A 25,617-nucleotide genomic window follows, 5' to 3' on the forward strand; every position below is an offset into this window, starting at 1 on the left:
TCAGGCCTCTAGCTGCAATAGCTGCTGATCTAGACCCCCTTGTCTGAAGTGTACTTATTCCGTGTGCATGCAACATAAAAAAAATGTCATATTTGGAGTCTAATAAAATCGAAACTAATTCATAAGAATGGTTAGTAAGATGCGACCCTGTACAGTTTTTTTTGCTGATTCCAACGAAATTATGTATAACATTACTCATGCAAACCCCGGTCAAATAACTCGACTCAAAGTATACTTCAAAATTTGTCGTGACACAACGCGACAAATTTTGACCAATATTAAGACTGCAATGATTTCCTTGCAGTTGAAGATATGGACTTGAACTTTTGGCCAAGCTTCATGCTTGTGCTAGACATAATGCAGCCGGATTTGCAATGATCCAGGCCATATGGTCGCCCTGCAGTATCTCTTCAAATTAGGCAGTGTCAGCACAAACGGTAAAATTTACCAAAGTTTCAAGCCAATTACTAAAAAATAGTTGGCCTGAATCTGCTTGTGAATAGTATCACCTAAAAGAGAAACTCTTGCTCTACAAGACTGACATTTGTTTTTTTTGCAACGCGACCATTAAGTACTCATTAACTCACATCAAAGTTGTTATATTTTGTATGCGCGATGCACTAATTTTTCTTCATTTCTAGGAATTTGAATCTTAATAGTCGCTTAGAATTACTGATATAATTGGATATTTCATTCGTGTTTTATTCAGTGATTGGCCAGTGAGAGATGTCAGAAGTTAATGAAGAAGAAGAATCGTTGGCCCCCTGTTCAATTGGAAAAGATGCTGCTGCATCGAAGTGCCATGTTATCTTCTATGCTAAGAAGACTGGATTCAAAGCGTTTAGTGATTTCACAGAATGTGACCAGAAATTGCTTGTTTCGCGTTCAGAAGCCAAACTTGACGAAAATTCCATCATTTGCTTCCACCATGAAGCCCTCTTCCTACATGAATATCAAGCGATGCAAAAGAAATGTTGCAATCCATTCAAGAAGAGGAATCACAATGTAAAAGCTGGACTTAGACTGCTTGATAATGAAACAGCTGCCAAACTTTGCCTGTTAAAGAAAAAAGAAGTGACTGATATAAAACCTGGTCAGAAGCTTTGCCCTCGCTGCATGTCGGCACTGAACCAAAAGCTAGAAGATTCATCATCACTATCAACCCAATCTGAACAAGATTTCACAACGGATGAAACTGAACCAGCCATCAACAAAAGTTTATCATTTATTGGTGCTTCACCATTGAAAAGAAGACAACTAAGTAAAAGAGATAAGCAAAGCTATGCAAAAAGAAAGATCTTGGATGCACAAAGTTTAATTGGGAATCAAATTGCTGCTGCTGTAGGAATCAATTACGATGAACAGCCAAGTTCAAGTAAAAGTCGCCCATGCAATAATTGTGCAGATCTTGATAATCTTATAGAAGAGTTGAAAGAAAAATGTAAAGTGTCAAATCGTAGGACAAAAGTTCAAATATTGACCTTGGTTCCAAGAAGCTGGACAATTAAAGATACGACAACAGCATTTAATGTATCAGAAAGAATGGTAAAGCAAGCGAGAAAACTGAAGAATGAGCAAGGTGTTCTAGCTTTTCCAGCAAATCGGCAAGGAAGGAAGCTTTCAGATGAAGTTGTCCAGAAAGTACATGACTTTTTTCAAGATGACGAATTCAGCAGACTTTGTCCAGGGAAGAAAGACTGTGTGCCTGTGAGAATTTCAGGAACAAAGGTGTACAAGCAAAAGCGGTTGTTGCTTTGCAATTTGAAGGAAATGTACGTGTCTTATCAGAAGCAAAATGGACCAGAAATTGGCTTCTCAAAGTTTTGCGAGCTTAGACCAAAATGGTGTGTTACAGTTGGCTCTGCTGGAATGCACTCAGTTTGTGTCTGTACAATACACCAAAATGTCAAGCTTATGCTCACTGGTGCATCAATCAATGAAGACTACAAGGAAATTCTTAGCAAAGCTGTTTGCAGCTTGGAAAACAAGGATTGTATGCTTCATCGTTGTGAAAACTGCCCTGGTCCAGAAGGTGTAGAAGCAGTTATTGCAACATATTTTGAAGATAATGACCCTGAAGAACTGATTGAGTACAAACAATGGATTCATACCGACAGGGATACTTTAGAAACAAAGCAGCTTTCAACAGAAGAGTATGTTGAAGATATTGCAGCAAAAATTTGGAACCTGTCTTGTCATCACTACATTGCCAAGCATCAAAGCCAGCACCTGAAAGCTCTCAAAACTGATTTGAAAGAAGGCGAATTCATAATACTAATGGATTTTGCTGAAAACTATTCATTTATTGTTCAAGATGCAGTGCAAGGCTTTCACTGGGAAAACAGTCAAGCAACAGTTCATCCATTTGTAGTCTACTACTGTGAAAACGAAGAGGTGCAATGTGTGAATCTTTGTGTTATTAGTGACTGCCTTCGACACGATACGATTACTGTCCATGTTTACATTGGAAAAGTAATCAATTACCTGAAGATGCAATTTTCCAAAATAAGCCACATCCACTACTTCAGTGATGGTTCAGCTGCACAATATAAGAATTTCAAGAATTTTCTCAACTTATGCTATCACAAAGAAGATTTTGAAATAACAGCAGAATGGAATTTCTTTGGAACAAGCCATGGAAAGTCGCCTTGTGATGGCATTGGAGGCACAACAAAACGGTTGGCAGCAAGAGCAAGTTTGCAACGTCCATATGAAAACCAGATTCTAACACCCAAAGATCTTTTCAACTTCTGCAATGATAATATCAATGGAATCAAATTCTTTTTCATCAGCAAAGAGGAAGTTGAAGAAGAAAAAGCTTCTCAAGAAGAAAGATTCCTGCAAGGGCACACTCTAGCTGGCACAAGAGAAAACCACCATTTTTTGCCCATTGATATGACGACAATTAAGGTCAGTAGAGTTTCTAATGATGCGACATCTTTTTTGGCCAAAATTAGTGCTGCTGAAGTAGTAGTTCAAGTCATGGATCTTCAGCCTGGGCAGTATGTTGCTTGCATTTATGAAAAGAAATGGTGGATTGGAAACATCGTTGAAATCTCAGTCGAACAGAAAGATGCTTTCATAAGCTTTATGCATCCTCATGGTCCTGCAAGTTCATTTTATTGGCCCTTAAGACGTGATACTTGCTGGATTCCAGAACAACTTATCATTGGTGTTATTCCAGCTCCATCAGTGACATCATCTGGTCGGCAATACAGTTTTCCTGAAAGCATTCTCTTGCAAATCAACGATGCTTCCAGAATGATGAAGTAACTGAGGAAGACAGGCTTGGGAACCTGCATAAAGAAACCCACAATCAGGCTTGGGATCCTGTGGTAAAGACACCCTGTAATCAGGCTTGGGAACCTGCAGTAAAGATACCCACCCGTGGCTGTTACTGCATGGCTATCGGGCGTGGCCCCTATGGCGATGGGGATGCTGGTTTTATTGTGATAACCAGTAATGGCTCAGCCATCATGGACCAACGCAGGGCACTGCGCACACAAAATATAAGATACTTTGACCTGAGTAAATAAGCACTTAATGGAAGCGTTGCAAAAGAAAAATATATCCATCTTGTAGAGCAAGAGTTTCTCTTTCAGATGATACTATTCACAATTAAATCCAGGCTGACTATTTTGTAGTAATGGGCTTTGAACTTTGGTAAATAAAGCCATTTGCGCTGACACTGCCAAATTTGAAGAGATTTTGCAAGGCGACTATAAAGCCTGGGTAGTTGGAAATCCAGCTGTATTATGTCCAGCACAAAGATAAGACTTGGTAAAAAGTTCAAGTCCATATCTTTATCTGCAAGGAAATTATTGCAGTCTGAATATTGGTCAAAATTTGTCGCATTAAGTCACGACAGAATTAGGGGTACACTTTGAGTCGACTTGTTTGACCGGATTTTGCATCAGTAATCTTATAATTAATTTCGTTTGAATCAGCACAAAAAACTGTACAGGGTCTCATCTTACTAACCATTCTTATGAATTGGTTTCAATTTTATGAGACCCCAAAAATGGCATTTTGTCTGATGTCGCGCGCATGCGAACTTACTACCCTTCAGACAAGGGGGTGTAGATCAGCAAGTATTGCAGCTAGAGGCTTGAAATCTTGAGAAACTTAATTTAGCACTTGACTAGTGCTACAGATAAAATTTGAAGAAAATTGGAGACATGATGGTGGGAAGGTTTAGACCACTTGGCATGGAATGACCCAAATAGGATTTTGTAGACAAAAGAGTGAGGAATAATATGGTCTATTGGTATACTGATTAATATCATCCTGCTTTCAGAAAAAATATTTGCATTACTTATTGAATGCCTTAATTAATTCCTGGAGACAGAAAAGCTTCTGTCCATGAATCAAAACAGTTGTCATTTAAATATTTGGACGTAGCATTGCAAAGGGATATGAAATGAATACAGCATGTAAGGATTGTAGTATGGACGGCGGATGGTCGACTTCGGTTTATTGGGAGAATTTTAGGAAAGTGTGGTTCACCTGTAAATGAGACTGCATGTAGGACACTAGTGTGATTTATTCTTCAGTACTACTCATGTGTTTGGGATCCGTATCACGTCCGATTAAAGGACGACATCGGAACTATTCAGAGACGAACTACCGGTAGGTCTGAACAATATACAAGCACTACAGAACTGCTTCCGAACTCAAATGGGATTCCCTACAAGGAAGGCGACGTTCTTTCCGAGGAACAATATTGAGCAAATTTAGAGAACCAGCATTTGAAACTGTTTGCAGAACAATTCTACTACCACTAACGTACAACACGGGTAAGGGCAACGAATATAAAATAAAAGAAATTGGGGTTAATATAGAGGCATATTGACTGTCGTTCCTCCCTCGTTATATTTGCGAGTGGAACAAGAAAGGAAATGAGTGGTAGTGGTACAGGGTACCCTCCGCCACGCATGTATGTGTGGCTGCTTTGACTTCTATTACATTCAAAGAATGTGTTGAAATTCTGAATTTAACATTTGAAAATGGTATAAACTCTGTTAATGCTGTTATAAGTTGCATTTAATTTTCTCAAATTAAAAATTAATTTGCTCAGCCTTTGACTTTTGAATCTTTTTTGTTCACTTAGTTTGTTTGTCACTGCTTTGGAATTCATGACAACGCTTTTCATCATCTATGAATATGCATTCTTTTAGGTGAAAATATCCAGCGTTTTAAAGTTTAACAGTTGAAAATAGATATATGGATGTTCAAGGCAACGTTTCAGCGCCGTGTGGCATAGTTTTGCAATGCCCTACTCCATGGCACCTGCGGGACACTTTTAGTTGAAAGACTGATATGACACAGTTCAAGATTTATTTACAGCAAGGCACAACCGTTGAAATGTTAGAAACCCAATATTGTGCACAAGCGTTATTCTACCATTCATCCACCGATTTGCACCCTTTCCAGATGCGAAAATTGTCTTATTTCATCCACGCTCAAAAGAAAGCGCCCAGTTCACAGAAAATAAATCATTGTCCTCCATTTCACATCGATATGATGGATATTATTATGTAAATAGTTTAGCCGTGACCTCACACACGATATGCCAATAAACCAGCCGTGTCGTCACGACAACAATCAGCCTTTCTTCTATTCATTACCGCCCTGCCACTCAATTTTTCAGTTTAGACAGTTGGAAACAGGCTCTATTACAGTAAGGCTATATACATATACAGCGAAACGCTTGCAAAAGTACAGTCACTGTGTAAGAAACTTTACCGGGATAGCCAACAGTTTGTAACGGCGCGATGAATCATGGGAATTGAAGACGACCAATCACGATTCATGAGTCAGGTGTAGACAGCCAATGAGAATGTCCTTCTTTTGTTTCGTTTCGCAAATGCAGTTAGCTGATATTTAGCTCAAATCACAGGAATTTAAATTTTAAGTTCTGATATTAGTAGTATACTTCGTAAGGAAAACCTAAAAAATGGTGACATACTTGGAAGTAATAGCAAAATATATCTGAGAGCCAACATCTTAAATATGAGGAAACATGATTCATTTGACGACAATCGTGAAACTACAGCTGTTGCTCGGCGAGTGCCTCTTTCGTGGCATGATAATTTCTGACACCGCAACTCACATCTCGGAAAATATTGCTGCTCGTTTCACTCGCAGGTACTTACGCGGTGCTCTTATGTTCCTGCGCAACAACACCTTCGGAAAACGTGACAGTCATAAACAAAGCAAAGTATTTTCGGAAATCAAGACTGTAAATAGGCCTATGATTGCTGCTCGTTTTACACTTTCATTCGCTATCAACATTTCCGTAAAAACTGCCGACACCATACGTGCACACAAATGTATTATTTAAATGTACTGACATTTACTACTAAATACAATGACAAAAAAAATTACAACACAAAGAAGGAGTAGTGCGACATAAACGAAAGTTAGTAGACGTTTTTCTACATCTGAAAGATGGTGTCTACTCAAATTTCAAGAGTGGCACTAGCAATGCCACTACGAGGATGCAAATCAGGTTTACTTTAAATATACGCTGTAATGGTCCTGAACGTAAGTTACCTTTGAGACTGGACGTCGTGAGTTGATATTAGTCAAGCAAGCCTTTAAGGCGACAAAGACACCATTATCAACGCACTGAATTTGTACGAGGTTGTATCATAAGGTTACGAGAAGTTGCCTGTTCCTTTTGCGTTACTGATGAAAGACTTGGTAGGAATGTAGCCACTGTACACGATTGCTGGCAGCGGTGGTCACGAAAATGTTCAATCACAAGAAGACTGGGCTCAGGATAGCCACTTGGCACTATCGAGAGGGAAGACCATCGTGTACAGCGAATGACACTGGAGTATCGTACTGCAACTGCAGCAGCAATGTGAGCAGCAGTTGGCACCACAGGGACACAACAACCTGTTACAAATCGGTTACTTCAAAGACGCGAGCCAGACGCCGTGTAGCGTGCATTCCACCGACCCCAAACAACCGCCATTTGCGACTTTGGTGATGTCAAATGAGAGCTAATTGGAGTGCGGTGTGGAGGTCTGTTGTGATTTCTGATCAAAGTTGATTCAGCATCGGTGCCAGTGATGGTCGTGTGTTGTTTAGACCAGTTGAGGGCCTACAACCAACCTGTTTACGTGCTAGACACACTGGACCTGCAGTTGGAGTTGTGGTCTGAGGAGCAGTTTCGTATAATAACAGGAGCACTATGGTGGTTATCCCACGCACTCTGACTGCGAATTTGTATTTCAGTCAGGTGATTCGACCTGTTGTGCTGCCATTCATGAACGGCATTCCAGGGAGTGTTTTCCAACAGGATAACGATCACCCACATACCGCTGTTGCAAATCAACACGGTCTACAGAGTCGACATGTTGCCTTGGCCTACTCGATCTCCAGATCTGTCTCTAATCGAGCACATATGTGACATCATCGGACAACTCCAGCGTCATCCACAAGCAGTATTACACTACTGGCCATTAAAATTGCTACACCACGAAGATGACGTGCTACACACGCGAAATTTAACCTACAGGAAGAAGATGCTGTGATATGCAAATGATTAGCTTTTGAGAGCATTCACACAAGGTTGGCGCCGGTGGCAACACCTACAAAGTGCTGACATGAGGAAAGTTTCAAACCGATTTCTCATACAGAAGCAGCAGTTGACCGGCGTTGCCTGGTGAAACGTCGTTGTGATGCCTCGTCTAAGGAGGAGAAATGCGTACCATCACGTTTCCGACTTTGATAAAGGTCGGATTGTAGCCTATCGCGATTGCGGTTTATCGTATCGCGACATTTCTGCTCGCGTTGGTCGAGATCCAATGACTGTAAGCAGAATATGGAATCGGTGGGTTCAGGAGGATAATACGGCATGCCGTGCTAGATCCCAACGGCCTCGTATCACTAGCAGTCGAGATGACAGGGATCTTATCTGCACGGCTGTAATGGATCGTGCAGCCACGTCTCGATCCCTGAGTCAACAGAATGGGGTCGTTTGCAAGACAACAACCATCTGCACGAACAGTTCGATGACGTTTGCAGCAGCATGGACTATTAGCTCGGAGACCAAGGCTGCGGTTACCCTTGACGCTGCATCACAGACAGGAACGCCTGCGAAGGTGTACTCAACGACGAACCTGGCTGCACGAATGGCAAAAAGTCATTTTTTCGGATGAATCCAGGTTGTGTTTACAGTATCATGATGGCCGCATCCGTGTTTGGCGACATCGCGGTGAGCGCACATTGGAAGCGTGTATTCGTCATCGCCATGCTGGCGTATCACCCGGCATGATGGTATGGGGTGCCATTGGTTACACGTCTCGGTCACCTCTTGTTCGCATTGACGGCACTTTGAACAGTGGACGTTACATTTCAGATGTGTTACGACCCGTGGCTCTACCCTTCATTTGATCCCTGCGAAACGCTACATTTCAGCAGGATAATGCACGACCGCATGTTGCAGGTCTTGTACGGGCGTTTGTGGATACGGAAAATGTTGGACTGCTGCCCTGGCCAGCACATTCTCCAGATCTCTCACCAATTGAAGACGTCTGGTCAATGGTGGCCGAGCAACTGGCTCGTCACAATACGCCAGTCACTACTCATGATGAACTGTGGTATCGTGTTGAAGCTGCATGGGCAGCTGTACCTATATACGCAATCCAAGGTCTGTTTGACTCAATGGCCAGGCATATCAAGGCCGTTATTATGGCCAGCGGTGGTTGTTCTGGGTGCTGATTTCTGAGGATCTATGCACCCAAATTGCGTGAAAATGTAATCACATGTCAGTTCTAGTATAATATATTTGTCCAATGAATATCCGTTTATTATCTGAATTTCTTCTTGGTGTAGCAATTTTAATGGCCAGTAGTGTAACTGTCCGTGTATTGACCGACCAAGTGCAGTAGGCATGGAACCATCCCACAAGCTGTCATCCGGCACCTGTACAACACAATGCATGGACTTTTGCATGGTTTCATTAATGTACAAGCATTTCACATTTGAAATTCCTTATCTCACTCATATGTTAACCTGTGGTCTTGCAACGTCAGTCACTTAAACATGTTACCTAGATAAATGTATTCCCGAAGTTTCAATACTGTAAATTAATTATTTTGCGGTATTGTGACTTTTTTCCGTCAATGTATAATCAATAAAACGTAATAATAAGAGAGGAGAAAAATTAATTATATAGGCTCCCTAAAGCGCACGCAGCTTATTTTGGCTTCCAAAATTTGTCTCGCCCATCGAATTCTCCTGAGATAGCAGTCAGTAACTTCTTCCACTTTCTTTGGATGAAGGAAACATTACGTGCTAGACAATTTCAAATCCAGGACGAGGTTATTTGCTGGGTGGAGCATTACCTAAACAGCCAAAATCGAGGTTTCTACAAGCTTTCCGTCAAGGCATCCGCCATAGGGAGAATGTTTCGCACTGAAGGGAAATACGAAGAGGAGAACTGACCATCACCAGGTTTCATGGTCGCAGCTTGACTTTTTTTCGAAATGTTTATTAATACAGTGTGTCCATCCCTCACGCAAGGTGGAGTAAGAGGCCTACTGACCCAGGTACATCTCCCAGCTGCGGCTGACCACCAGGTAGAGCAGGCTGGCGACGAACTGTGTGAGGCAGGACACGAGGCCGATCAGCGAGTCCTCCAGTTTCAGCACCCGGCACAGCAGCAGTACCGTCAGAACAGAGCCTGCCAACATTAACATTCGGAACTCAATCACATGTCTTCATCCACAGAAAAGAATAACGAAGGACAGAACAATTACAAAGGTACAAGGTGTCGCACAATACGTGTTAGAAAAAGTTCGTCTCCTGTGGTTTAATCATGTGATATATATGAGTCTCCTTGTAATGTTGCTGCATTGTAGCTCTGAAAATACTATAGGTCACTCAACAATGTCTTAGTTTGAACAGAATCACGAACACCGAAACAGCGTTTGATTATTGTAAAGACATTCGACATAAATTCTGGACATATTATCATGGTGAGATACGCAGTCAACAGAACATTTGATCCAAGAACAGCACCATCTGGAACTATCACTTCTCCATGAAATTACAGCACTGAAAGGAAGTCAGTTAGTTAGTTACATATTCCATTGATCAATTTCATGGAAACCTTTATGATGTGGAACGTGTCAAGTGCATAAGAAATGCAAACCTGAGTCAAGGTTTTTTAATTATTTTAAAGGCTTAAAATATTTATTACCTACCCCATTCTCTCAAATGGCACAAAATGCATATATCACACAAAGAGATTTATTTATACCCATTCAAGAATTCATCTATGGTATAGAAGGAGTTGTCAAGGAGACATGATTTCAATTTATTTTTAAAACTGTTACTAATGGCTGTCAGACATTTTATTTCATCTGGTAATTTATCGAGAAGTTTTACAGCAGCATATTTTACCCCTTTCTGTGCCAAAGATAGGTTAAGTAGAGAACAGTGTAACTCTTTCTTTCTTCTGGTGTTATAATCATGAATGTCACTGTTGTTTTTAATCTGGTCCATGTACTTGAGAACAAATTCTGTTACTGAGTAAATGTACTGAGAGGCTGTTGTACGAATTCCTAATCTTTTGTAGAAATGCCTACAAGATGTACGACTGTGAGCCCCACACATTATTCTAACCACTTGCTTTCGAGCAATGAATACTTTTTGCCTAAGTGTTCAGTTACCCCAAAATATTATTCTGTATGACATCAGAGAGAGAAAGTATGCAAAGTATGTTAGCTTGCTAATTTCTACATCCTCAAAATTAGCAGTTATTCTGATTGCAAAAGTTGTTGCTCATTGTATAATGCCCGTCTTTCCCTATAGCTTACATGTATTTTTCTGAGGATTTAGAACATATTGCAGCACCTAAGAATGTCGAATGCATTTTCTACCTCTCCTCCCCTCGCCGGCCAAACACTAGTAGCAAAAATTTCTTCTATCACCTGGATTTAAAGTGTTTACCTCTGTGCAGTGCACCACCACAGAGGTGTGAGTTAGTGGCCTAGCTTGTGGACGGCCAAGTCCTGGTTGCATCATACTGTAGACTGCTAACCACACTGAATTTTCGAAGTCAGGGCTCATATAGCCTTTTATAATTATAATTATTCGTATAATTTCATGTACCTAATATGTAGTATTAAGTCAATTTCAGTCAGTTGTGTTCTTCTTGCCGGTGCGATCTTTACAATCGCTAGCGTAATTGAACAGATTAAGTGGAATATGAAGAGACAGTAGGACAAATTGGTGAACACAAAAGTTTGTTGAAAACCCTATTAGAAGAAGCGAGACAGAAGTGGAACATCTGCGTACATCCATATTTACATTGGATGATGGTGAGAGATCAGGTATAATTTTTATTAAAAATGGAACTCCTCCAGCTGTACTTAAGATTTCATATTTATTTGGCTGCTAGTTTCGACGTTGCGTCAACGCCATCTAGCCTGTACACTTTGATGATATCAATTGTGTGTGGCTGACAAGGGAACCTCCCCATCGCACCCCCCTCGGATTTAGTTATTACTTGGCACAGTGGATAGGCCTTGAAAAACTGAACACAGATCAATTGAGAAAACAGGAAGAAGTTGTGTGGAACTGTGAAAAATAAGCAAAATATACAAACTGGTCATCAGTCTTGGCCACATAGGCAACATAGAGGAGAACGTGAGCTTAGGAGCGCCGTGATCCCGTGGTAACGTGAGCAGCTGAAGAAGGAGAGGTCCTTGGTGCAAGTCTTCCCACTAGTGAAAATGTTACTTTCTTTATTTTTGCATAGTTATTATCTGTCCGTTCGTTCATTGACGTCTCTGTTCACTGTAATAAGTTTAGTGTCTGTGTTTTGCGACCGCATCGCAAAACCGTGCGATTAGTGGACAAAAGGACGTGCCTCTCCACTCGGAACCGAAAACATTTGATCGCAAGGTCATAGGTCAACCGATTCCTCCACAGGAAAACACATCTGATATATTCTATACGACACTGGTGACGGCATGTGCGTCATATGACAGGAATATGATGTCGACCCACCTAACTTGTACACTTGGCGAATGGGTAAAAAGATTCTTCTACCTTGCCCGATTTAGGTTTTCTTGTGGATGTGATAATCACTCACAAAAAAGTGATGTAAACATAAGAGTTTGTCACATAAACTGAAAATAAAAAATTAAAGTTTTCACTCGATGGAAGATTTGAACCAAGGACCTTTCGTTCTGCAGCTGCTCACGTTACCACGAGAGTTTTCACTCGATGGAAGATTTGAACCAAGGACCTTTCGTTCCGCAGCTGCTCACGTTACCACGAGACCACGGCGCTGCTGCGGTCCCAGTGTCCTTAATGTTGCCTATCTCGCCATGAACTACTCAGTTTGTATATTTTGCTTATTTTTTCACAGTTCCACACAACTTCTTCCTGTTTTCTCAATTGATCTGTGTTCAGTTTTTCAAGGCCTATCCACTGTGCCAACTTATAACTAAATCTGAGGGGGGTGCGATGGGGAGGTTCCCTTGTGAGTACTAGAAGTCCGTGGTGAGACCAATACGTGGTAGTTACTGCTCGCCATCCATGTGGAGTACTGGTCTCACCGCGGACTTCTAGTTTTCAGCCACACACAGTTGATATCATCAAAGTGTACGGGTCTGAAGATGGCGTTGACGCAACGTCGAAAATAGTAGCCAAATAAATATGAAATCTTAAGTACAGCTGGAGGAGTTTCATTTTTAATAAAAAGTAAGAAGTGGAACAAGTATTTGGAAATGAATAGGTACCAGACAAGTGAACTAATGAGGAAAACTGTTGATCTGATCATGATCAGACTCCATGAGGCAGATAGTAGGGGACGTCTGACGCACAGACGAAGATCACGAGCGCTCTAAAGGCGTTAGAAGACTAGCAAATAAAAAAATAATAATTGCCCATGTTCAAGAAGGACTCGGCTCTAAGGATTCTGTACAAACGTAATTACATATACAGACAGTTCATCCATCTCGCAAATCGAGGATCTTGACTATTTTTGTCTGTTATTGACATTCGTACCGGAAAGATATCGGTATTGGGAATTCCAGGGCTTCTAGAATGCTTTAATTTCTGTTTGAAGTCGGATAACGAATGACAAAAAAATTTCGTGTCTAATTACAAATTAAAATTTTTTTCTGATTTTTTCCTTTCCTTCTACAGCGAAGCCTTGCTTCTTCCAAATTTCATGATTTTGTACCAACGGGAAGTACCCTACAGGTTTTAATGAGAGAGTTTGTAAGTATGAAAATATGCGACATAAATGGCCGTATCTTCAGACTGCGTTGACTTAGAAGCTTAAGTTTGTTTTTACATTGCCGAGGTATCACGGACCCTAAATTGTAAATTGATATGTCAATCCGTTCCTGAGGAGAAGGGGTCATAACAGACGGTCAGTGAGATAACAAATGTCAAAAAGTATTTTTTTTTTCGTGTGATTTACACTACTGGCCATTAAAATTGCTACACCACGAAGATGACGTGCTACAGACGCGAAATTTAACCGACAGGAAGAAGATGCTGTGATATGCAAATGATTAGCTTTTCAGAGCATTCACACAAGGTTGCCGCCGGTGGCGACACCTACAACGTGCTGACATGAGGGAAGTTTCCAAACGATTTCTCATACACAAACAGCAGTTGACCGACGTTGCCTGCCGAAACGTTGTTGTGGTGCCTCGTGTAAGGAGGAGAAATGCGCACCATCACGTTTCCGACTTTGATAAAGGTCGGATTGTAGCCTGTCGCGATTGCGGTTTATCGTATCGCGTATCGAGACATGCTCGCGTTGGTCGAGATCCAATGACTGTTAGCAGAATATGGAATCGGTGGGTTCAGGAGGGTAATACGGAACGCCGTGCTGGATCCCAACGGCCTCGTATCGCTAGCAGTCGAGATGACAGCATTTTATCCGCATGGCTGTAACGGATGGTGCAGCCGCGTCTCGATCCCTGAGTCAAGAGATGGGGACGTTTGCAAGACAACAACCATCTGCACGAACGGTTAGACGACGTTTGCAGCAGCATGGACTATCAGCTCGAAGACCATGGCTGCGGTTACTCTTGACGCTGCATCACAGACAGGAGCGCCTGCGATGGTGTACTCAACGACGAACCTGGGTGCACGAATGGCAAAAAGTCATCTTTTCGGATGAATCCAGGTTCTGTTTACAGCATAATGATGGTCACATCCGTGTTTGGCGACATCGCGGTGAACGCACATTGGAAGCGTGTATTCCTCATCGCCATACTGGCGTATCACCCAGCGTGATGGTATGGGGTGCCATTGCTTACACGTCTCGGTCACCTCTTGTTCGCATTGACGGCACGTTGAACAGTGGACGTTACATTTCAGATGTGTTACGACCCGTGGCTCTACCCTTCATTCGATCCCTGCGAAACCCTACATTTCAACAGGATAATGCACGACCGCGTGTTACAGTTCCTGTACGGGCCTTTCGGGATACAGAAAATGTTCGACTGTTGCCCTGGCGAGCACATTCTCCAGATCTCTCACCAACTGAACTCGTCTGGTCAATGGTGGGCGAGCAACTGGCTCATCAGAATACGCCAGTCACTCCTCTTGATTTATTTATTTATGTATTTATTGTTCCGTGGGACCAAATTAAGGAGTAATCTCCATGGTCATGGAACGAGTCAATACATGAAATTATAACACGATATTAGAAACAGATAAAATGAAATATACAAAAAACATATTCAGGTGACAAGTCGTAAGTTTAAATAAAGAAAATCAACAATGTAACACTGGAATTTGCTTAATTTTTTAGCTCTTCCAGGAGCTCCTCGACAGAATAGAAGGAGTGAGCCAAGAGAAAACTCTTCAGTTTAGACTTAAAAGAGTTTGGGCTACTGCTAAGATTTTTGAGTTCTTGTGGTAGCTTATTGAAAATGGATGCAGCAGAATACTGCACTCCTTTCTGCGCAAGAGTCAAGGAAGTGCATTCCACATGCAGATTGGATTTCTGCCTAGTATTAACTGAGTGAAAGCTGCTAACTCTTGGGAATAGGCTAATATTGTTAACAACAAACGACATTAAAGAAAATATATACCGTGAGGGCAATGTCAGAATTCCCAGACTACTGAATAGGGGACGACAAGAGGTTCTCGGACTTAACACCCCATATAGCCCGAACAGCCCGTTTTTGAGCCAAAAATACCCTTTTTGAAGCAGAAGAATTACTCCAAAAAATAATCCATATGACATAAGCGTATGAAAATATGCGAAGTAGACTACTTTTCGAGTTGAAGTGTCACTTATTTCAGATACTGTTCTAATGATAAATAAAGCAGCATTTAGTTTCTGAACAAGATCCTGGACATGGGCTTTACACAACAGCTTACTATCTATCCGAACGCCTAGGAACTTGAACTGTTCCGTCTCACTTATAATACGCCCATTCTGTCTGATCAAACTATCGGTTCTTGTTGAATTGTGAGCTAGAAACTATAAAAACTGAGTCTTACTGTGATTTAGCATCAAATTATTTTCCACAAGCCACGAACTTATTTTATGAACTACATTATTTGATACTGTTTCAATATTACACACAAGATCCTTCACTACCAAGCTGGTGTCATCAGCAAACAGAAATATTTTTGAATCACCTGTAATACTAGAAGGCATATCATTTATATAAATAAGAAACAGCAGTGGTCCCAGCACCGACCCTTGGGGAACGCCCCACTTAACAGTGCCCCATTGGGACTGAACATCACTACCACTCTCAATATTGCGGAGAATCACCTTCTGCTTCCTGTTCTTAAAGTAAGAGTGAACCAATTGTAAGCTACACCCCTTACTCCATAATGGTCCAACTTCTGCAGTAATACACTCCTGGAAATGGAAAAAAAGAACACATTGACACCGGTGTGTCAGACCCACCATACTTGCTCCGGACACTGCGAGAGGGCTGTACAAGCAATGATCACACGCACGGCACAGCGGACACACCAGGAACCGCGGTGTTGGCCGTCGAATGGCGCTAGCTGCGCAGCATTTGTGCACCGCCGCCGTCAGTGTCAGCCAGTTTGCCGTGGCATACGGAGCTCCATCGCAGTCTTTAACACTGGTAGCATGCCGCGACAGCGTGGACGTGAACCGTATGTGCAGTTGACGGACTTTGAGCGAGGGCGTATAGTGGGCATGCGGGAGGCCGGGTGGACGTACCGCCGAATTGCTCAACACGTGGGGCGTGAGGTCTCCACAGTACATCGATGTTGTCGCCAGTGGTCGGCGGAAAGTGCACGTGCCCGTCGACCTGGGACCGGACCGCAGCGACGCACGGATGCACGCCAAGACCGTAGGATCCTACGCAGTGCCGTAGGGGAACGCACCGCCACTTCCCAGCAAATTAGGGACACTGTTGCTCCTGGGGTATCGGCGAGGACCATTCGCAACCGTCTCCATGAAGCTGGGCTACGGTCTCGCACACCGTTAGGCCGTCTTCCGCTCACGCCCCAACATCGTGCAGCCCGCCTCCAGTGGTGTCGCGACAGGCGTGAATGGAGGGACGAATGGAGACGTGTCGTCTTCAGCGATGAGAGTCGCTTCTGCCTTGGTGCCAATGATAGTCGTATGCGTGTTTGGCGCCGTGCAGGTGAGCGCCACAATCAGGACTGCATGCGACCGAGGCACACAGGGCCAACACCCGGCATCATGGTGTGGGGAGCGATCTCCTACACTGGCCGTTCACCACTGGTGATCGTCGAGGGGACACTGAATAGTGCACGGTACATCCAAACCGTCATCGAACCCATCGTTCTACCATTCCTAGACCGGCAAGGGAACTTGCTGTTACAACAGGACAATGCACGTCCGCATGTATCCCGTGCCACCCAACGTGCTCTAGAAGGTGTAAGTCAACTACCCTGGCCAGCAAGATCTCCGGATCTGTCCTCCATTGAGCATGTTTGGGACTGGATGAAGCGTCGTCTCACGCGGTCTGCACGTCCAGCACGAACGCTGGTCCAACTGAGGCGCCAGGTGGAAATGGCATGGCAAGCCGTTCCACAGGACCACATCCAGCATCTCTACGATCGTCTCCATGGGAGAATAGCAGCCTGCATTGCTGCGAAAGGTGGATATACACTGTACTAGTGCCGACATTGTGCATGCTCTGTTGCCTGTGTCTATGTGCCTGTGGTTCTGTCAGTGTGATCATGTGATGTATCTGACCCCAGGAATGTGTCAATAAAGTTTCCCCTTCCTGGGACAATGAATTCACGGTGTTCTTATTTCAATTTCCAGGAGTGTATTTTGTGGTCAACACAGTCAAAAGCCTTCGTTAAATCAAAGAAAACACCTAGCGTTCGCAACCTTTTTTTTATCCGTTCAAAACCTCACAGATAAAAGAGAATATAGCATTTGCAGTTGTTAAACCATTTCTAAAACCAAACTGAACATTTGACAGCAAATTATGTGAATTTAAATGCTCCAGTAACCTTGTATATACAACCTTCTCGATAACTTTAGCAAACACCGATGGCATAGAAATAGGTCTAAAATTGTCAACATTATCAATGTCTCCCTTATTTTAAAATGGCTTCACTACCGAGTACTTTAATCGGTCAGGAAACCGACCACTCCTAAAGGAAAATTTACAGATATGGCTAAGTACTGGGCTAACATACATAGAACAATACTTCAGTATTCTGTTAGATACCCCGTCATATGCATGAGAGTTCTTAGTCTTTAGTGATTTAATTATTAACTCAATCTCCCTCTTGTCAGTATCATGGAGGAGCATTTCAGATAACAGTCTCGGAACACTTTTTTCTAAGAGCGCTATATGATTCCCTGTTGGGACTAGGTTTCTATTTAGTTCACCTGCTGTATTCAGAAAGTGATTATTAAATACTGTACATATATGCGACTTATCAGTAACACGGACATTCCCACTAAGCACTGATTCTATATAGTCGACCTGTCTCTGCAGACCACCCACTTCCTTTACGACTGACCATATGGTTTTAATTTTATCCTGAGACTTAGCTATTCTGTCTGCATACCACATACTTTTTGCCTTCCTAATAACATTTTTAAGCACCTTACAATACTCTTTGTAATGGGCTGCTGCATTTAGATTTTGACTGTTTCTAACGTTTTGATATAATTGCCACTTTGTTCTACAAGATATTCTTATCCCTCTTGTCAGCCATCCAGCCTATTTGTGCCAGTACCCTGTTTTGAACGTTCTAACGGAAAGCAACTTTCAAAGAGCACGAGAAAAGTCTTGAGAAAAGCATTATATTTATCGTCTACTGTATCAGCGCTATAAACATCTTGCCACTCTTGTTCCTTGATAATGTTAACAAAGGTCTCTGCAGCAACTGGATCAGCTTTCCTAAACGGCTGATGACTATATTTAACACGTGTTGCAGCACAAAAATCTTTTAGAGTTAAAATTTGTGCATCATGATCTGAAAGGCCATTCACCTTTTTGCTAACAGAATGCCCTTCTAGTAATAAGGAATGAACAAAAATGTTGTCTATGGTTGTTCTATTGTTCCCTTGCACTCTCGTTGGAAAGAATACGGTTTGCATAAGATTATATGAATTAAAGAGGTCTACCAGCATCCTCTTACTTGCACAGTCACTTATACAATTAATATTGAAGTCACCACATATAACTAACTTTTTGTATTTTCTATAAAGAGACCAAGAACCTCCTCTAGCTTTCGCAAAAATGTTGTGAAATCGGAGTCTGGGGATCTATAAATAACGACAGTTAGAAGCTTAGCTCCATTAAATTTAACCACACCTGCACAACATTCAAACATCTTTTCAGTGCAGTACTTTGAAACATCAATTGATTCAAATGGGATGCCGTTTTTCACATACATGGCTGCTCCCCCACACCGCAAAGAGCTCCTCGAAAAGCTGCCAGCCAACCTGTATCCTGGTAAAGAAAGCCTCTGAATTATCTCCTTATTTAAGAAGTGTTCAGATATACCAATAATTTCAGAGTCAAGATCTATAAGCAGTTCACTAACTTTATCTCTAATACCTTGTATATTTTGATGAAATATACTAATTCCCTCATTACTCGGATACCTAAGCTTGGTCAAAAGTGGTTCCTTTGTTAGAGAGACTTCCCTTAAGCAGGAATACCTAACAGCTGACTTCAGTCTAAAAAAGGTGCAGCTCTAACACCCACTAGTGCAGGAATTTTCCCATGAGTGATCCCACCAACTCCACCTATGCTGTCACCTGTAAGCTTTGCCAACCTCCCCTTCCCATACCTGTTGAGGTGCAGGCCATGTCTAGTGAAACCCGTCCTGCTGATAGACTCCGCCGACACCACTGAAATGTGACCCATGCTTTCTGTCATCAGCGCACCCCCAAGTCTCATGTTATTATGCCTGACGGCTGTATTAAGATGAGGTCGATCGTGATGCTGAAACAGTTCCACGAAATGCACATTCGTGTTGCCAGTCTGAGTGGCTATCTTTTCCAGGTCACCATCTATGTCATACTCCCCATCCCTATCAATACTATTACCAGCCCCACCCACAATCACTACCTGATCCTCTTTAGTAAAATCCTTACGTAACCCCCCCTATGTTAACAGTCACCTGAGCCAATCCTGCATTAGGCTTCACAATGCTGGTGACCTGGTACTCACTCCCCAGCACTTCCTGCAACTTCTGGCCTAGACCTCTGCCATGAGAACTACCTAACAACAGAACCTTCTTCTTCCTCTTCGACTTTGCATCTGTTCTAGCCACCGTAACTACTGAGGTCTGCTGCATACTTCCTACATCTACAGCTACTAGAGATTCCTCTCCACTAGACTCTGACAGTTGGTCATATCTATTGTAAACACCAATAGTAAAACTATCTGAAAATCTACTTCTCCTAGCAGATCTCTTGCCAACAGCCAGCTCCCATTCCCCAACCCCCTTCTCCCTCCTCATCCTATCTAGCTCCTCCTGTGCGTTTTTCAACTGCACCTGAAGGGCACAGATCTTACGCTCCTGCTCCTCTATCAACTTACTCTTGCTACATAACCTGCAGTTCCAGGAGATGATCTCACCAGAATGCCCACTGGCTTCCCCACTGCATTCCACTCAGTGAAAATACTTCGAACAAGTCTCACACCGCAATCCACTACTCACGAACCTACGGCAAAGCCCACACTTCTCACTCATGGTAAAATTTTACTTTTTCTAAGTTCCGCTACTACAATAAGAAGATGTTAAAAACCTGACTACAATAATCACAAACTTACTCTACAAGGGAAGTAACTACTATTATTAACAGTATTAATACACAACAAATGTGAATATAACAAAAGACTAATACAGAAAGAGAATCAAACGTCTAATGACACAGTAACGAAGCTGAAAACAGTTCCCAAAAGGCTCTTCTCAAATTATTTCACCAGAAAACACAAAAAACACCGGTTGAAGACTACTAAAGTTCCTAAATAAACCACTATACACAAACAATTAATTATTACTTAGCTTTCGATGCGCCGATACAGCTGCAACTGGCAGCGCGGAATGTAAAAACAGGTAAGAGGTTACGTTGCCCGATACTAAACACTCACAAATATCAGGTCACACCACAAGAAAGGCAGAGGTGAATGAAGAAACCACTAATAAGTCACTTACATAGTAAATATTATCACAAAAACCGTTAAAATATGTACCTGAAACCTAAAAATATATAAAAACTTAGAGAGCGATCTCACACGCAGTCACTCGCTAATGACGTCGCACCAAAGATGCGATGAACTGTGATGTGATGAACTGAACTGTGATGAACTGTGGTATCGTGTTGAAGTTGCATGGGCAGCTGTACCTGTACATGCCATCCAAGCTCTGTTTGACTCAATGCCCAGGCGTATCAAGGCCGTTATTACGGCTAGAGGTGGTTGTTCTGGGTACTTATTTCTCAGGATCTATGCACCCAAATTGCCTGAAAATGTAATCACATGTTAGTGCTAGTATAATATATTTGTCCAATGAATACCCGTTTATCATTTGTATTTCTTCTTGGTGTAGCAATTTTAATGGCCAGTAGTGTAATTACAAATAAACAATTTTCGGATTTTTCCCCTTACTTTTAATGTGAAACATCGTTTCCTACCAAATTTCGTGATTATAGGTCAACGGAAAGTATAGTATAGGTTTTGATGAGTGAGTTTGTTTCAAGATATGTGACATAAATGCCCATGTTTTTTGACGGCATTGACTTAGCTGCTTTAATATTTTACACCGTCAAGAGACTGTAGGCCTTAGTGTGAGGTGAATTTCAACTTGTCATTTCTACCCGTCCCTGAAAAAGAGAGGTCTTAACAGATGGACAACAAAGTGATTCTATAAGGGCTTTGTTTTTACAGATTCATGTACGGAACCCTAGAAATGAAATATCTGTTTAATTTCCTCAAGTTACCTTAGTCAACGTAGTGAATCCAGGATTACACCATGTCCTGAGAAACCTCGTCGGAAGTAAAACACTTGCGCACCTGTAATGCCATTTCATTATTCCACCCTTGAGACACGAAGTTCATCTTCAGATGCACTACAGATTGGTAACAATGACTCGCAATAAATCTACATCTACAGCTACATGATTACTCTGCAATTCACACTTCAGTGTTTGACAGAGAGTGCATACAACCACTTTCAGAAAGCTGTCAGAGGTGAGCGGAAACAAGTTGTAGCCACGACTTCCTCTTACCTCCACAGATAAGGATCATCTTGAAGGCGGCGTACAGGCTGTAGTCCACTTCACTCCAACCAAACTTGTATCTTGCGAACAGGTACAGCACGGAGTACTCTCCTGAAAGATAATAAAATCAGAAGTGGATGAATGTGAAACGTACGAGGTGTGTGAGAAAAGTAATGAGACTGATTTTTTATCTACCGAAGTTTTTTTTTTTCTCGAACAATAATATTGTCCCCTTCAAAGTAGTGCTCTCTGGCAACTATACACCGGCGGAGTCGTTGTTCCCAATCTTGGTAGAAGCGCTGAAAGGCTTCAACTCATTTAACATTTCAGTCACGTTCTTTTAAATGTTCTCCTAAGTCCCAAAATGAGGTTGCTTTTAAGAAATTTTACAATTTTGGGAAAATGTGAGAAAGCCTGAGATCAGGTGAACAGGAAGGGAGGGGGGTTGTGGACGACAGAAATTCCTTTTGAGGTCAAACGTTGGGTGGTGGAAGTGGCTGTGTGACATAGGGCGTTGTCATGATGCAGTATTCACTTCTCTTCAGTGTCTCGTCTCACTCGATTCGCCACTATCCTGAAACTTTAGAAGACACCTTTGTAAAGCACTTGGTTGACAGTTTGTTCTTTAGCATCAGATTCTTTGCGCGCTATACCTTTACCGTCAAAAAAGCAAATCAGCATTGTTTTCATCTTTAATCAGCCCATTCGAGCTTTTGTCGCTCGAGGAAATGTCTCAGTGTGCCGCTTCTCACTTTGCCGCTTTGTCTCAGGATCGTACCATCTGTGATCATACGACTGAACCATTCGTGGTCGTTGGCAATCCTCTCAAGAAGATCAACGTACACGTTTCTTCGATTGTCCTTCTGTTCAGTTATGACACTTTCCGGCACCATTTCGACACAAACTTTTCGCATGTGCAAAGCTTCTATCACAGTCTGACGTACGGTGAAAGTGTTACTGCTAAAAGTCTGTCTCATTTCACAAGAGCACTCACACGTTCGGCATTTTTATTGGTTTTGGAAGTTGGAGGTCTCCCTGAGTGAGGTTCATCTTCAATGTGTTCTCGGCCTTCCAAAACTGATTTGTGTTACGGAAAAGCTTGGGCTCATGATAAGGAATGTTCCCCATAGGAATGTTCAGTTTTTCAAACGTCACACTCACGGATTCATCAGGTTTAACATAAAACTTGATGGCACAACGTTGCTCTAAATTCCACTGTTCCATTTTCGTGCAAAAACTCAACTTCACTGATGGCGGTCTCAAAAATCACTTGATGGCTGTATGGAGCTGAAACTCTGACTGAGCACCTGGAACGGACGAACACATCGGTCTACACAAGTAGAACAACACAGCGTTGCCAGATCGCTCGCTGTGTTGTCAGTCTCATTACTTTTCTCTCACACTTGTAGATCAACTGTTGATCGCTACCGCCGGACGTTGTGGCCGAGCGGTTCTAGGCGCTTCAGTCTGGAACCGCGCGACCGCTACGGTCGCAGGTACGAATCCTGCCTCGGGCGTGGATGTGTGTGATGTCCTTAGGTTAGTTAGGTTTAAGTAGTTCTAAATTCTAGGGGAATGATGGCCTCTGATATTAAGTCCCATAGTGCTCAGAGCCATTTGAACCATTTTCTGATCACTACCCCTGCATCATCAAAACCCAAGGGAGCACTTCTTCGTAGTTAGTTTACATGTTACAGCTATTTAATCTTACCCAGCTTTTCATGAACATGGGATGTATATTATAAGTTCATCACCATAGTAAAAAGTGAGGTAAAAATTAAAAGTAAACACACCAGGCAATATCATATTTGTGCCTGATGTCTACTTATATGGGCACAGGTTCAAAATGGCTCTAAGCACTATGGGACTTAACATCTGTGGTCATCAGTCCCCTAGAACTTAGAACTACTTAAACCTAACTAACCTAAGGACATCACACACATACACGCCCGAGGCAGGATTCGAACCTGCGACTGTAGCAGCAGCGCGGTTCCGGACTAAAGCGCCTAGAACCGCTTCGCCACAGCAGCCGGCAAGGGCACAGGAGAATTGATTTCAATATGTGTAACGGATTTTGTATCGAGAACATTTAGTCGTAATGGAGTTTCTTGTAAAAATAACACACGATCTGAAATAAAAGGATAGAAATATGACAGGGCATGCGCGATACAACTGACGGGCGAAAACATTACCATCGCATGTTTAATGGCGTGCGGTTTCACCATTAGAACGAAATACAGCAGCTGTTGCGTGTGACATGGATTTCACAAGTCCGCAGGTATGAGGCACCAAATGTCTACAGACATGTTAAGCGAATCACGCAAATTACCGATCAGTGAGTAGTGGGTACTGAGATGGCTCCTGATAGCGCTCCAGATGTGTTCCGTCACATTCTGATAAGAAGTATTTGGTGACCATGCTATCAACATGAGTTCACTATCATGATACTCAAACCACTGCAGCATGATTCTGACCTTGTGACACGGATAGTTGTTCTGTTGGAAGATGCCATCACTGATGAGGAAGATATCAAGCATGAAGGGAAGCAGGTGATCCACAATAATGTTCACGTAGTTGGCAGCTATCAAGGTGCCTTGTATTACTACCACAGAAGCACCATGAAAATCCCCAAAGCGTAATACTGTCCCCTCCACCACGAGTCAGTGCCGCAGTGTATGTTAGAGCTGTCGTTTGCCTCGATGACGGAGTGTTTGGCCACAAATGTTGTGAGAGACTTGATTTATTAGATCAGGGGACACGTTTCCATTGATAACGGCCCTGTCTCGAAGACCCCATGTCGATTGCAGTCGTAATTTATGATACAGTTGGGTCAGTTTGGGAACACATAGGGTCTTCAGCTACCGAGCCACCTGTTCAACAGTGTGCAGTGAAGAGTTTGCATCGAGCTGTTGTCAGTCCTAGCACAGATGGCCGCCTATTCAGCTTTACAGCCTCCGACTGATGCGTGGACGTTTAAAACCTCCAATACCTACTTATGGTTTCACCATAGTTCATCACTTTCCCTTAATGCTCACAACAGTAGCACATAAGTAGTGGACCAGCTTCCGATATGCTAGTTCCTGCGCGTCGGGCTAAAACAATCTGCCCTTTATCAAAGTTGCTGATGTTAATAGATCTCATCATTTACACTGCATATCGTTGCTAGAGTGAACGGAATCAGGGGAACCCAGTTGTTTCTGGCACCAGGGGGCATACAGTCTCGCGGTTGACAGAGGTCATGCCTCGGGCATGGATATGTGTGATGTCCTTAGGTTAGTTAGGTTTAAGTAGTTCTAAGTTCTAGGGGACTGATGACCACAGATGTTAAGTCCCATAGTGCTCAGAGCCATTTGAACCATTTTTTTTTTTTTTTTTTTGACAGAGGTCATAATGTACTGGCTCATCAATGTGTACTGCCGTTGCACAGAAGCTGGACAGACAAAAATAGATATAAGAAAGGTAACGGCAAAGAAACCTGGGTTAACGAAAGAAAAACTTAAACTGTTCGACGAATGAAGGAAGTGAAAACAAAGTACTAACAGAAAGACAGCCATATACGTCACTTAGAAATGAAGAAATAGGAAGATATTTCGAGGCGAAATTGTTGCATAAAGAGTGTAAAAAAATTGAAAAAGAAATGATCGTCGTGAAGCACTGATTCAGCATGTATAAAAGTCAAAACATTCTTCGGTGAAATTAAAAGCAAAGGCGTCAACATTCATGGTGCAGGGGAAATTCCACAGTTACACGCAAGGGAGAGAGCAGATAAGTGTGAAGAGTACATTGAAAGCCTCTACTTGTCTGGTGACATGGTAGGATATGGGAGACATATGAGATCCAATATTAAAGCCTGAGTTTAACAAAACTTTGGAAGACTGTCGATCATAAAAGGCAATAGAGAT

The 25,617-nt window shown here is 42.3% G+C and overlaps 1 protein-coding gene across 1 annotated transcript in view; it reads right to left on the reverse strand.

Annotated features, from left to right (window-relative positions):
• The window catches only part of LOC124775231 (solute carrier family 46 member 3-like), a 286,972-nt gene that overhangs the window by 35,830 nt on the left and 225,525 nt on the right, over window positions 1–25,617 (reverse strand). Inside the window, exons 7-8 of the mRNA XM_047250068.1 lie at window positions 21,725–21,826; window positions 9,560–9,697 (exon numbers count right to left, since the gene is read on the reverse strand). Of these exons, the coding sequence (XP_047106024.1) occupies window positions 9,560–9,697; window positions 21,725–21,826 (240 nt within the window). The remainder of the gene's footprint in view (window positions 1–9,559; window positions 9,698–21,724; window positions 21,827–25,617) is intronic.

This window comes from Schistocerca piceifrons, chromosome 2 (genome assembly GCF_021461385.2).
Source record: "Schistocerca piceifrons isolate TAMUIC-IGC-003096 chromosome 2, iqSchPice1.1, whole genome shotgun sequence".
Classification (NCBI taxonomy): domain Eukaryota; kingdom Metazoa; phylum Arthropoda; class Insecta; order Orthoptera; family Acrididae; genus Schistocerca; species Schistocerca piceifrons.